Source organism: Malus sylvestris, chromosome 10 (genome assembly GCF_916048215.2).
Source record: "Malus sylvestris chromosome 10, drMalSylv7.2, whole genome shotgun sequence".
Taxonomy (NCBI): Eukaryota; Viridiplantae; Streptophyta; class Magnoliopsida; order Rosales; family Rosaceae; genus Malus; species Malus sylvestris.
Window position 1 is genome coordinate 18838434 of NC_062269.1, and position 14900 is coordinate 18853333.

Consider the following 14900-nt stretch of genomic DNA (forward strand, 5'->3'; position numbering starts at 1 on the left):
TTTATTCCTCTGGCATATATGGACGGTAAGAAACAAGAGTTTACAATTTGAGACAAGGAAAAGAATGAGAATCAAAGAAAAGATGACCAAGGTAAAGGTCATGTGTCTCAAGAACCTCGCAAGACTTAGAGCTTCAAAAGAAGTGGAGCTAATTCTAGTTCTACCAGCAGAGGTTTTAGTACCATTGGTCAGATGCGAGGTGGTAGATTTACTGGAGATCCTAGATTACAAAGGCGAGGTGACTCTGGTAAATGTACCTTTGTGCCCTAAGTGCAATAGCATACACTTTGGAGAGTGTAGGCGAGAAAGCAGATGATGCTTTACATGTGGACAAATGGGACATAGAGCTGCAAGATACTCAGAATCTTTCAGGCTTGATCATGGGCACGTTAAACATTCTTGGTCACTTTTCTAGAGTTTTAATTGATTGTGATGTAGAAATTTTATGTTATTAACGATGTTGCCAAAGAAAGTAGTGAATGAGCACGATCAAGGAGTGTATATGTATTTCCCCATGAGGGGCAAGATGGTAATATTATATCCTCGGGAATTGTTACTTACTTATCGAGACAATAGTGAGTTAGCAGTATTGCGGGCTGCAGACCGTAATATTAATAACTTATTCATTGGATTCGTTAAGCAAGTAAACAGGTAGTTCATTCTATGCTAGTATTGTGCTTATTCAGGGTGTCCAGTGATGGTGGATTTCGATGTTATTCTAGGCACAGATTGGTTGCATTATGAACGTGCCAATATAGATTGCTACGAGAAATCAGTTACTTTCCATTGTCTTGGATCACCAGAGATTACTTTTGTGGGTGAGCAAAGTGAAATGAGGTATGCCATTATTCTGTTGTAAGAGCAAAGAGATCATTATCGAAAAGCTGCCAAGAATACTTAGCTCATATAGTGTTAAATGATGCTACACTGACTAGTGTGGAAAATGTAAAAGTTGGTTAGACATTTTCTGTTGTAATTCTGGATGAGTTAACTGGGTTGCCACCAGGCAGAGATGTGGAGTTCACCATTGATTGGTTTCTAGGTACAAATCTTATATTAAAGAATGACTCTTGTTGAGTTACGGGAATTAAAAATTCAGTGTGCAGGAATTGATTGATAAAGGTTCCACTTAACCTAGTACATTACCTTGGGGAGCCTTAGTTTTTGTTGTGAAAAAGAATGACGGGACATTAAGGCTATGCATTGATTATGGGCTATTGAATCGGGTAACGATTGAGAACCATTATCCATTACCTCGCATGGATGGTTGGTTTAATCAGCTTTGAGGTGCCTATGTATTTTCAAAGGTTGATTTAAGGTCTGGTTATTATCAGTTAAAGTGTAGCAGTGAGGATGTTCCTAAGATTAATTTCAGGACTCGTTGTGGTCTTTATGAGTTTTTGGTGACGTCATGCGAAATGACAAATGTGCTTACTGCTTGTATGGGTTTGATGAATCAAGTATTCTAGCAATATCTAGACAAGTTGTTATTGTTTTCATTGGCGATATTTGAGTATATTCTAAGTCGAAAGCGGACCATGTTCGACATTTTAACTTGGTATTAAGGAAATTGAGAGAACATCGGTTGTATGCTAAGTTCAGCAGATGCCAATTTTGGTTAAATCAAGTGGCATTTTTGGGACATGTGGCATTTTTGTATGCTAAGTTGAGCAACCGCCTCGCCGCAAGCCTCAACTCTAGCACATTATTCATGTATTGAGGAGCGAGCCCCTATTCTATAAAAGGGATTCCCTCACCATCATTAGAGAGCATAAACTCTAGCCCATCATTCATGTATTGAGGAGCGAGCCCTTATTTTATAAAAGGGACTCCCTCACCTTCAACGCCACGAGCTGAGCAGCTTCGCAGCATGTGCTACTTCTAGTTGAGCATCATTTTAGATTGAGCACCGCCTCATATCGAGCATCAGTTCAAGACAACATCTAGTTACTTTGGCCCACACATGGATTGAATTTCAAGTCTCCAGCCAAAAGACTCTCTTGACTGAAGACTTGGGGGACTACTGTTTATACCATATTTAGGGCCTCGTATTTAGATCTCGTACAAATACTCGGGGGACTTAAATGTAATTATGTGATAAAGGAAGGGGCAAATATGTAATAAGTGAAGAGTCCTTATTCTATAAAAGGACCCCTCACCATCACAATTAGGGGATGCCAATTCCTAAGACTCCTCACCCTCTTAACGCTCTCACTCTCAGAGCTCTCTCTCTCCCCCACTTCTCAGAGAAATACAATACAATCAGTGTGGATGTAGCCCAAACCTTGGGGTGAACCACGATACATCTTGTGTTATTTACATTTCTTGCAGATTCACGACCGGATTTACGTTGTTCCAAGACCTCCGGTTTTGTGCATCAACAAAATTCATATTCATACTAACAGACGATCGAATCTAATACCAGAAAAACGACTTCCTTCTCAAGAAGTGCAAAAAGTACTGAAGAATTGTGAGATATCATACTTCTCTTCTATCATTAAAAGACCTTTATCACCCTTAGTGTCGCTCTATTGTTCGTAAATGGCTTGTCGTGCTGTGGCCTTCTCTGCGGTTTCGGTCAATGTGAGGAGGAACCCCCAACGTGTTATATAAAACAGAGAAATTAGATTTACATACTTCTTTTTGTTACTCTATTGATTAAAATCCTATTCATTTTTAATTTTTGATCAAGGTCCTTGGGTATTAATAACATCATTAATTATTTGAATAATAAAATATTTTTATTTTTAAATATATTCTTTTAGTGTTAAAAATGTTACAATTAGTATATTTATATTTATGGCTAAATTTTTTATCATATATTTTTATTTTTAGTTTGTTCCTATTTTTAATTTGCAAATATTTTTTAATTTGTACCAATTTTCTTTTCATTTTTAATTTGTACCCATATATTAGTTTCTTTTTGTGCCCATATTTTTTAAAGTTTTATTTGTGTTTGTACCCATGTGTATACCGTCACGTGACATTGTATATTTAATCAATGATAGAAAATTACATATGGTATATTTATGTTTTATGCCTAAACTTTGTATCATATATTTATATTTTTAGTTTGTACCCACTTTTAATTTGCAACATGTTTTTTTAAATTTGTAGTATTTTCTTTTTAGTTTTATTTTGTACCCATGTATTAATTTCTTTTAGGGCCTATATTTTTTAAAAATTCATTTGTACTCATAATTTTTTAATCTTTTATATGTACCCTAATTTATTTATAACCCATTCTTCTTTATTAATGTACCACTTTGTTATACGTGAAATGTACCAATTTTTTTTGTAAAATGTATCAATTTTTTTAACACTATGGATACATTCTTTTGCCATTTACTATTTCTTATTTTTACGTAGTTTTTATCCATTTATTCAATCAAAATGTTTGAATTCTTTTATTGTAACCGTTTCTAATAGTATTATAATGAGGGATTTTAAATTTATAGGATTATAAATCTTATAAAATATCAAACAATTAATGTCAAAACTATAAAAATAATAATATTAATAGTAATACAATGAGGTGTACAAAGTCAATGGACTTTGATCAAACTTTGAATATCATTAAGGTTTTAAGGTTTTAATAAAAAAATATTAATGATTAAGGACCGTATCCAAAGTATCCCTATATAAAACCCTTGATGCTAGACATTCTGATAGACAAACGAAGCAGCTTATAGGAAGAAGCTACTACAAGCTACTAAAGTGACTGAAATGAAAATAGGCAGATGTTCAAGGGCATCACTGCAAGTGTAAAGGCAACGGGTAGAATTGCCCGCACGTGGCATGAAATAGAAGGACGTGTCGGCAAGTCCAGGGAACACCTGACTTTCTGGAAATTGATCCAATTACATTTTGGTGTTAGGGAAAGGGAACAGCCCTTCAACAACGTCGGTCACGTGTATGACGTATGCGAGTGCGACGCTCTTCACCGACTCTCTGCTTTTCTGGGAAATGATAAACTCGCTTTAACGTTTCTCCACGTGTTTCTCTCAGCTCTCCCCCTTTTGTTCAAAACTTAAAACTTAAAACCCCCACGTCACAGCCTCACAGTCTCCGCGACCAAAGAAACCCACCAACCGCCATCATGACGGCCGCTTTCCGCCGGAGCACCAACCTCACTCGCCTGTTACACAGGAACTCCATCACCGACCCGATCGCGCCCCGGACACTGCTCCAAACCCAAACCCAGACCCCCTCCAAAGCGTACCTCCGCTTCCCTCAAGTCTTCCGCAGAGCCAGAGACTACGACCTCTCCCCCTCCGTCTTCTCCTCCGCCTTCTCCTCCTCCAAGTCCTCCGTCGAAGCGCCGTCGGCTTCCAAGTTGGGGTTCGTGGGATGGTACCTGGGTATGATCCAGAGCCGCCCCATTTTGACCAAGAGTGTAACCGCGGCGCTTATTTACACCGCCGCCGATTTGTCCTCCCAGGTGGGTCGAATTGTAATTATATCGTCACTTTTGGGCATTTTGTAGTTACCCACTTGGTCAGTTTGGCTCTGGTTGTATCTAACCAAGTAATGATCTTTATCAGACATTAGCAAAATCATCCTTATCAGAATCTTATGATCTTGTAAGGACAGCGCGCATGGCTGGCTACGGGATGCTGGTTTTGGGTCCGTCGCTGCATTTCTGGTTCAATCTCATGTCGAAAGCTTTGCCGAAACGAGATATGTTTTCGACAGTGAAGAAAATGGCAATGGGGCAGCTGCTTTACGGACCTACAATGACGTCTGTTTTCTTCTCCTTGAATGCATTTCTACAAGGTGTGCATAAAGTTCCTTTCTTAATGACACATTTTTTTGTGATGGGTGATGCTTGTATGTTGGATTTTGTGGAAATTTTGTATTTTGCAATGTTTAGGAAAGTTGTGGAATTCCCTATGCACATTTTGAAGGTTCAGGGGTTGAATTAGGCGGAAATTAGGCTCTCCGGTTCATACACTTGAGTATCACTTTGACGAATTGTTCATCATAGGAATAGGATGCTGCTACCGAAAGTAGCCAAGTTTTGTGAATATGTTATACAATTCCAGTTGTAGTTCACCACAAAATATGGTCTAGATGTTTGTAGGCAAGACTTGGATGCATAATGAATAAAACCTGTACTGCTGCGTAAGAAATTTACCCGTTGTAAACTTTAAAAAATAGAGTGAAATTGTGTCTGCAGAGAGATGTGTGGATACCATGATTAATTTCATATGGTCTAAGTAGTTACCATGATTGCCAATTCCAGGTGAAAATGGTGAAGAAATTGTTGCCCGCCTACAGCGAGACTTGTTCCCTACATTGTTAAATGGTGTTATGTACTGGCCAATATGTGATTTTATCACATTCCGATTCATTCCTGTCCATTTACAGGTATGTGGAAGGCTCTCTTTTATCTTGGTTTTTCTCAGTTTTATTTTGGAATTTGGAATTACGTGAAATTGGGATTGCTTGGGCTGCTGAGTTTTTACAAAACACAGGTTAAGAGCCTAAAGTTTGGCTCTTGACAAGCGTAGGAAGTTTCCGACTTGATCAGTTCACCTGCACATTTCTCACGCTCTGGAAACTAACTTGGTTGTTTTTGATGCTCTCATTTTGAACAGCCATTAGTGAGCAACGGATTTTCGTATCTGTGGACCATTTACATGACGTACACGGCAGGCTTGGAGAAAGCTGGCACAAGGACGTCCTAGCTGATCGACTCTAGGCGCCTATTCTTTTTACTAGTCTCATCTTCAAGATTTAGACATGTCTCAACTACCCTGCTAGGAAGTTGCTTGTGATGAACCTTCTGGACGCCTTAGCAGAAATGCTAGCACGACATCCACAGCCGGACTATGGTTGAAGGCTTGAAGCACAGGCTATGAATCTCGCTCTCATTGCGATTCATTGGTAATTACATTCGGATCGTGTCTTTTCACCATTCGTGTAAAACATTAGGTATTTATGCTGTTGGGTCAAGTTTGAGGGTTTTGTATAAAGCAATAGGTTGATGTTGTTGAAGACACCGCAAGTATCAGTTGGAGTGTCCACGTAAAAATATTTACAACAATTACAAGAGTAAAACGCCAACAATGAAATCGCTGACATTTGAGAAAATATGTCCAACTGCAATAATTTGAACACTGGATATTGCATTTTTCGCATGACTTAGTAACAATAAACGGGCGAGCAGAAACAATTTCCGTTGAAGGATGGTGCGAAGAATTCTTCACACTTTCCATGTCTTGCTTGTATTGAAAAGTTTACATACTATCGTATTAACATGCCCCCTCCCCCATAACCCCATAACAATTATCAATCCTATATCGAAACGCAACATAAAGCAAAACTTCTCACATAATCTACGACTTATTCCCTATTGCAATGCTTCAAAACTCCGTAAACAGGCAAAGGCTTAAGAGCTGATCATGTTAAAAAATTGACTCAAAACACTCTACTGTGAGTAAGTGAGGGTGCAATTTCATGTCTCGTGATCTCATCAATTGTTGATTATGTATAAGGTTCTGCTCACTCTTCAGATGCTCGCAAGACAATCTTCTCGAGCTGTATGGGCCAATCTACGCCAAGCATTTGGGGATTTAGCTCCACTGATGCACAAAAATCTGACATGGTTGCATAAGTAGATTTTGTTTCTCTTTGCATATGTCTTCCACGTAACATCCCATTTGAACCATCGTTGTACGGATATGAACCACTCGCTTGTTTTAAGTGATCACTGCCATGCCTTGTCCCGCCTAGCCGAATACAAGGTTCCATTAACCTCTTCAGATAAGCATCCAATCCATTATTCAAGAGGTTAACACAGTCTATAGAGACATTAATACCCTCCTTCTCCAACTTCCGCTCCAAACGATTTCTTAAGGATCTCGTATCAGGTAGCTCACCACTGTTTTGACAGGTCACAGGGTGGTAAGCACCACTTACTGATACATTAGGAAGAGATTTACGCGATCCACCCAAATATATACCGAGTGGAGCAGTTACTGGGCTTCTACTTTGAATAGCTGGGCTTCCTGCATCCTGTTCAACCTCTTCTCCATCTTCTACAGAGGCAACTTCAACAGGCGGCCTGCTTCCAAAAGAAAGCAATTCAGTAGCACTTTGCTGCTCTTGTGCTTTTGAAAAATGTTGGGACTTTCCATTTGGCCCCAAAGGACTTGGGCGGTCCTGAAACTTGCGTTCTCGATTAACTGGAGACAGGATCCTGTGAGGGGATGGAGAAACTGCATCTGCATTAATCGAGTGAAGCGCATCCTTCTGATAACCATTTGCTACTTTAACATTAAGGGTGCATCCCCTTTTCCGAACACCGGTCAAGGGCGGATGTTTTGCAAGGCAGGCGTTCTTGAGGATGGATTTAATAAGCCCGTTATGAAGATTGACATTTTCCCTCCCAATAATCCGATTGCAAAACTTGTCGAATTCGCACTTGCTAATCTTTGAACTAAACAATCTTCTGATCAGATCAAAGTATTTGTCAGCTCTCTGATGCCCAATCTTTCGCACAATTAGCGCTTTCAGCTCCAAAGTGTCGATACGAGAAAAGCTCTGATTGAGCACCATTTTCCCCCAACTCCACTTCCCAGAATTCACCAAAACCAGATCCTCATCGAAGCCTCGAATTCTCCAGCAAAACCCAGATCACAGAAGACATGATCTTCAATCCAAAACCTAAAACCCTAATTTTCAGACAATGCTTTCACCTGTATGTTCACCAAAATTACAGCAACAGAAGCAAATTTCTCAATTTCTCAATCCAAGCGAACGAGGGTAGTCAAAGTTTGCTCAAATTACTAAAATTAGAAAGACAGAAATCATTGGGAACTAAACGTTGACCATATCAAGAGCTCACAGACACAGAGATCAAAATATCTTTCCTGAAATTCAAAAAGTAGAAGGAAAGAGTACCGGAAGCAAAAAACGCAAAAATATTTGACAGATTTCAGCAACAATTTACAGAAATGAAAGAAATCCAGTTGAGATTTGGGCGCGAATTGAAAACCCAACAAGCAAATTGACCAAAGAACGATGAGAGAGAGAGAGAGAGAGAGAGAGAGATAGAGAGAGAGGCACCTGAGTCGAAGGTGGCCGAGGTTAGATTGACCCCCTTGAGAGTTGTAGTGTGTTTTTTCCTCTCTTTTTTTTGGTGCTTTTGGTTTGTGTGTTTAATTTGAGAGATATTTCTGTTTTTTTTTATTTTTTTTTATTTTTTATTTTTTTGTGGGGAGAACTATTTCTGTTCTTGTTATAACAAGGACAGACCAAACAGGGCTAACAAGTGAAGGGCTTTTGTGCGCTTTCAGAACCTTCTTCTCTGAAATGCACGTGCCTCTTTGTGAGTTTGGGAAACTCGGGTGTGAAGACTTGTTAAGGGCCTGTTTGATTGCGTTCATTTTTTGATTTGGTAATAAGTTGCCAACCGGCTCGCCGACAGCAGCGGCTCGTCCACTGGCGACCAACCGGGGCATGGCGGCGGTGACCGTCCACACAGCGACGCGTGAGAACCACATACCTACTTTAAGGTTATTCAACGTTCCGAATCACGTGATGCGCTCTATTTAAACAAATTTGAGATCGTTTATCACGTTTGAATTAAAAGCTTTAAAATTTACTTAGATGAGTACTAAAGGAATCTTTTTCACGTGTAAGCTTGAGCAACTTAGATACAAAGCAAGACGAGACACACTCAAAATTTATGTGAACGGATCCCTTCTAACTATTTTTCATTAAATTTTTTTATAAAACTTAATTGTTTTAATGTAGTCATGGATGAGGCTAAGATAGTGAATGGTTAGTGATGGGTACATATTTTCATATATTTTAATCATATATTTCCTTTAGATTTTGTATATATAAATGAGTTAAATGCACTAATTTATATTGTTTTAATTTATAGGCATTCAATACGGGAGTTACGTGAAAAAGAAGTGAAAAATGAGCTTTTTGAGTGTCTAGAGTAATTCTAACGGAGCAAGAGGCTAATTAACTAAACTGAGGCATACACGTTACAACAAGAAGATGAGACTGCAACTGTCACAGCCCGTCCCGGGATTCTTTATATCGGGGACGTGAAATGACAGAATTACCCTCGACGGGTATTAAGGTATGTGTGTGTGTGACATATTATTTGGATTAAATACATATATTTCAAGCTTTTGGAAAATTATTAAGTGGGATTAAAAATTGGTTTGTAATTTATGTGGTTGGGGAGTTAGAAAAAAAAAATGGATGGTGATGGTTTGGGGATGGACCACACACACACACACCATTCCTTCCCTCTCTCACTCACCCGTGCCCTCTCTCTCTCCTCCCTCACGGCTCTCTCTCTCTCCCTCTCGAAACCGTACGGACGAAGCTAATACCCTTGAACTTTCACGAATCGATGCCATAAAGGTATGGTTCTTCATCCTTTCGACCTCCTGAGTCGTTTGGTACTAGTTTTAGAACGTGAAACCTTCGAAATCACGTGAAACCCAAACCCCAGTTTTATGTCATTGTTCATGCAATCGTGATATGTTGATTTTCAGGGAATTCTAAGCTTATAGTGAGCTTAGTGAGGTCCCAAGGAAGTTCGAAGTGCTTCATTTGAAGGTTTTGGACGTCGGGATCATTGGGTTTGAAATTGGCCGGTTTTCTTGGAATTTCTCCGGTGAGATTTTGTAGTTTTTAGAGCCTTAAAGTAGTGTAACGTGAAACTACATGCTTAGGGCTTCATTTTGATATAAAATACGAAGAAAATGGTTGAGAAACGACGGAGAACAAGGAGATTGAAAAATCTCTAGTTTTCCGGCCACCAGAAAAACCAGTCTGGCGAGCCCGAGGTAGGAGACGCGCGTGGGGGGTGCGTGGACCCGTGCCTGTCCAGGCGCGTAGGGGCACGTGCAGCCTCAGAAATTTTTTCTGAAAATTTCTCGACATCCGTGACATCGAGTAGGTCGATGTGGTATATTCATATACCCAATTTGAGCACCGTATGAGAAATTATTACGAATTGTTGGTTATGTGCTTTAATTAACGTTTTTATAGTTGTTTCGCATATAGGTGACACCTATCCCGAGGACGAGCGCATCCAGGGATGTCACGGGGGTTACGACCCATCGACTTACCAGTGAGTGGGTAGTTTTGTTTTCCATATATACCTATATACTATTGATTTTCCCAGAAATTGAATTTATATGAAAGTATGTTTTAAATTGCCATGCATGCATATTGTGAATTATATGAATTGATAATTGATGCATATATATATGTGAATTGGTGATGTGGACGCACAGGTGAGCATCAGGTAAGTTTTATGTTATTCATGTGAATCATTGATGATGTGAATTGTGTTGAGAGCTCATAACCTGCACCCCTGGTATTAATGCTTATATTATTCACCGCACCGCACGCTCACCTTGGATCCAAGTAGGTGCATGTCGTACAGACCGATTGAGGGTTCCGACATGCTAGTCGTACAGACCACTAGAGGTGGTTCCGACTAGTAGGTGACCTTAGATTATGCGCGCAGATGATTGATGAGAGAAGCACTAGAGCGTATTCTTACACCTTTCTTATCGTACATACTACTTTAGGTAGTTCCGATTTATGTGTAGAGTAGTGTTGTATAGGTCACCATGGTGACTCCGGCTGGGTTAGATATTGAGCTATAGAATGAACCGTACAGGACCAACTGCGGGGTCTCCGATTGTTTCATTATATCACCTGTTATATTGATGCATCCATATTCTGTCATTGACATTATTGCATGGCATACTTGCTGGATTTTGGTAAAGATTAATGTTTTGAGAGATTTGATCAAATATTATGCTATTATGCTATTTTCTGGGAAAGTATACAGGTTTTACGGTGAGGGGTTAGAAATGTTTTAAATGAAATGTTTTGGAAAACTTTGGTTTTACTGACCCACTCAATTTTGTTTTGCGCTCCTCCAGTTTCTAGTTAGCAGTGTTGGTGGCCCACGAGGATCCTCACGGTGTACTGACAGACTACATACATGTAGGACTCACCTGTGGGTGTTGTAATCTTAGTTATGGTCCTACTTGACTGCACCTAGTATCTATGCTCTGAATTTGTGTGTTTTACTATTAAACTCACTCTAACATGCTAATTGGATATTATTGCTAGTAGTTGGTTTTAATTCCTTCGTATTTCTCATATCCTTTGCTTCCGCATCGCACTTTTGGTTACGTCACGCTCACGTGACGGCCAGCACGCCTTGATTTTAGGATCGGGGTGTGTCAGCAACGGTTTTGGAAATCAAATGGATATGGGAGTGCTATTCAATGGAATTTAGGAGAGAACTTAATAATTAGTTTTATTATTTCCGTTTATTTTTTATTATTTCCATTAGGATTAGTAATTAGTATGCTTTTAATTACCTTTAGGCGCTTGTTTGCCGTTTCTTTTACATAAGGAGATCCTTCTTCTTATGATATGGGGGGTCAGCCACAAAAACAAAACCAAAAATCATCTATTGTACATAGGAGGTTGCGACAAGGAAGGCCAAGAGGAAGAGCTACTTTGGAGTTTTTCTTTTCTAGGGCTACGATGTAGCCCTAGTCATGATTACTTAATTGCCTTGTGGCATTGTTATTATCATGATTTTCTTCTTCATTGAGTATCTTTTGCTATTTGTAATGCGCTTGATTTTTATTTAGATGCTTGATCACCATCTAGGTTTAAATTAGGTTGATTTGATGCAAGTTAGAGTATATGCCCTACTTAACTTGGGTTTAGCTTCTGGCAATTGGTACCATAACCACCTATTTGTAAATGCCATACAATTAGGGTTTGTGTGATTTTCCAACGATTTCCATAGAGCTTAATGGGTTCTTACTTGTTTAAATCCATCTAGATGCCATAGAGGGTTAACATAGTAAGGATACTTTTGATGTAACCAGATGCCATGGCCGTCGAATAATTTAGGGAAAATCGATCATCAGTATTGGGGAACTACTTGAGCATAGCATATTAAGGGAATTAAGTAGAATTGGTTACGGTGAATTCGGATGCCCTAGGTTTTATTTTCTTATGTTTTTAATTTTATTATTTCATGCATTTTATTTTCAAGTCATATTTCATTTTTAGTTTAATTCAAAATTTCGCTCTTTTCCATTAAAGCTTCTCAATTACAATTTGTTTCAATTTAGTTAGTAAGATTTTTAGAATCAATTCGATCTCTGTGGGACGATATCCATGCTTATATGCTATACTCTCATTTGATTCGTATACTTGTGAGCACAAAAATTTGAGAGTTAATGAGCCTAATTTCGGTTATCTAATTTTCGCAACAAGTTTCTGGCGCCATTGCCGGGGATCGAATTTGATTCTATTCCTTACTTAATTGGATTGTTACATTTTTGTAGTTGGTTTAGCTTTAGTGTTTATTTTTAGTTTTTTTTCAATAAAAAAATTATTCTCCTAAGTCTCTTGTTAGCTTACCCATTGTTTTATTGTTTTTGCCGAAAAATGGAGCCACTTTACCTTGTTGCCAATACAAAATTCAAGTTTGGGGGTGGATTGCCTTCTACATCTTTGCTTGCCCGTCTCCTTGAAACCCGGGAAGTTTCTTTGTCTAAGAGCTTTATTGATTAATTTTTCTTTATGTACCTTTGTTGTCTATTTTATTTACTCTTCTCTTCATTTTTTTTCAGTCTTGTTCATTTTTTTTTGTAGAAAATTAAAATAAATAAATACATAAAAAATCATAAATTTCTGAAAAATCCAAAAATATTTTCTTTTTCTTTGTGTCTTGTTCTTTTTGGCTACTTTCCAATTCATTGATAAGATTTGGTCTTTATTTTCTCGTAACTTTCAAGAAATGTATGCTTGGCATTAGTTCTTTACATTATATTTGTTTAAACTATATTTTTTTTATGATCATGACTTGGAAAAACAAATGCATATAGCCTTGTTGGTGTGAAACTAGCGTCTATGCTTCTCGATCTTCTTCTCTGCACTTTCGTACTTTACTTGGATTGCGTCAAGCCTAGTCTTCAAATCCACGATCTCTTGGCGAGCAGTCTCAAGCTGCAGAGAAGTGGGGGCAGAGATATTTTAAAATTGTGAAATGTACCGTTGTGCCACGTGACACAATCTGGAGTGTTACAATTCAAAATTTTTAAAATCTAACGGTAGAGATGAATTAGGTGAATAAAAATTTCAAAACAATGTAAAAAATTAATAAAAATCCAGAAAATTTTTTTGAAAATTTAAAAAAAATACTTTTCTATAAATACCTTCTCATTATCTTATACCCTACACCACAATTCATATTTTCTCAACTACTTTCAACCACATTCCTATCTTTCTCTCAAAGTTTCAATCCAATTTTTTCCAACAAAATGACCACTGATGCAGGTACGAATTGGATGCTTCTTGAAGATGTTACGTTGTGTAGTAGCTGGGTTGAAGTTACTCATAATTCGCTTACGGGTAATGAGATGCAGTTGCGAGAAATGTGGAGTCTTATTCATACCAATTATCTTGAGAAAATGGGTGGAAAAAAAACCAAAGAATCGATGTCCAGTCGTTGGAAAATACTTAGCCAATCGTTTAGTATGTGGAGAGACGCCTTGGCACAAGCTAGTGGTAATATTCGAATTGGGGAAAATTTAGCTGATCAGGTAACAATATATTATTTATTTGTTACCTACTTTGATTATAATTATTTGTTTGTATTATTTATTTGTTACTTGACACACCCCGACCTAGATTGAGGCATGCTGGCCGTCACGTGAGGGTGGTGTAACCATGTGCGCAGTGCGGAAGAATAACGATATAAAGAAACGCGAATAAATAAAAACCAAACTGACTAAAACACTAGATAGGATAAGTTCAATGACGAGAATAAGTGTGACTACACATAAGCAGAGTGTAGGTATCCTAAGTGCAGTCCAGCAGGACAAATACTAATTATACAATACCAAAGATGATCCTACATTGGTGATAATCTGTCAGAACCGCCAACGATTCCTCGTAAGCCACCAACAAGCACTCCTACCTAAAACCTGGATGCCCACAAAATAGAAAGTGTGAGTTGGTGAAAACAAAGCTTTTCAAAACCATTTCACTTATCAAAAGTAGTAACCCCTCATCGTAAAACCCATATAATTCCCAGAAAATATCATACATGTTTATATCTCAAAACCAAATTCAAAATAACAATTCCACAAATATACCATGTCAAATCTTAGCAAGAAATAAGCAAGTCAGGTGAAATAAATCAATATGAAATAGTATGGAAGTCGGAGTCACATAACGTGACTTGTACGGCTGAGTCTATAGTTCCTCAACTAGTTCTCTGCACACAAGTCGGAACCACCTAATGTGGTATGTACGATAGGCTAGGTGTAAATAAATACGCTCAAGTGCTACGGTCATGTGAAGGCTGTGCGAAGTATCGCAAGTCACCTACGAGTTGGAACCACCTAATGTGGTCTGGACAACAGGCTGGGGTGAGCGTGTGGTGCGGGAGGTGAACGATCACGTGAAGGCTAAACCCTGTCCTCGGGCGGAGCACTAACACCAGGGTGCAGGACAATGAGCTATAAATACATCTCAACACAATCATACTCACTACCATCAATATACTCACCTGAAGCTTACCTAAGCGTCCGTAGCATCAAGCAACAATATATATATATAACCACACTAATGCATAATCAAACATAGAGCATTTGACATGGCATTTCAAAATATCAAATCATTTAATTAAGTTTTCTGGGAAAAATACCAAGTGTGTGTATATATATATATATATATTGAAAACCAAAAGCCCACTCACTGATATGTAGAAGGGTCATAACCCCCAAGCCTTGCTTGACTGTGCTCTTCCTCTGGATATGTCTCACTTATATGCGAAACAACTATTTAAACGTTATTTTTTAAGCACATAA

The 14900-nt window shown here is 38.4% G+C and overlaps 2 protein-coding genes across 2 annotated transcripts; one reads left to right on the plus strand and one right to left on the minus strand.

Moving 5' to 3' along the window:
• Nucleotides 1-3984: 3984 nt before the first annotated feature.
• LOC126586900 (protein SYM1-like) lies at nt 3985-6004 on the plus strand. Its single transcript, XM_050251862.1, has 4 exons — nt 3985-4441; nt 4545-4776; nt 5246-5370; nt 5601-6004. Exons 1-4 carry the CDS (start codon nt 4100-4102, stop codon nt 5688-5690), a joined length of 789 nt encoding a protein of 262 aa, XP_050107819.1. The 5' UTR covers nt 3985-4099; the 3' UTR covers nt 5691-6004.
• Nucleotides 6005-6178: 174 nt separating this feature from the next.
• LOC126586899 (uncharacterized) lies at nt 6179-8228 on the minus strand. Its single transcript, XM_050251861.1, has 2 exons — nt 8074-8228; nt 6179-7703 (listed from the first exon to the last, which is right to left on the minus strand). The coding sequence occupies exon 2, from the start codon at nt 7561-7563 to the stop codon at nt 6508-6510; it is 1056 nt and encodes a 351-aa protein (XP_050107818.1). The 5' UTR covers nt 7564-7703; nt 8074-8228; the 3' UTR covers nt 6179-6507.
• Between the last annotated feature and the right edge of the window lie 6672 nt (nt 8229-14900).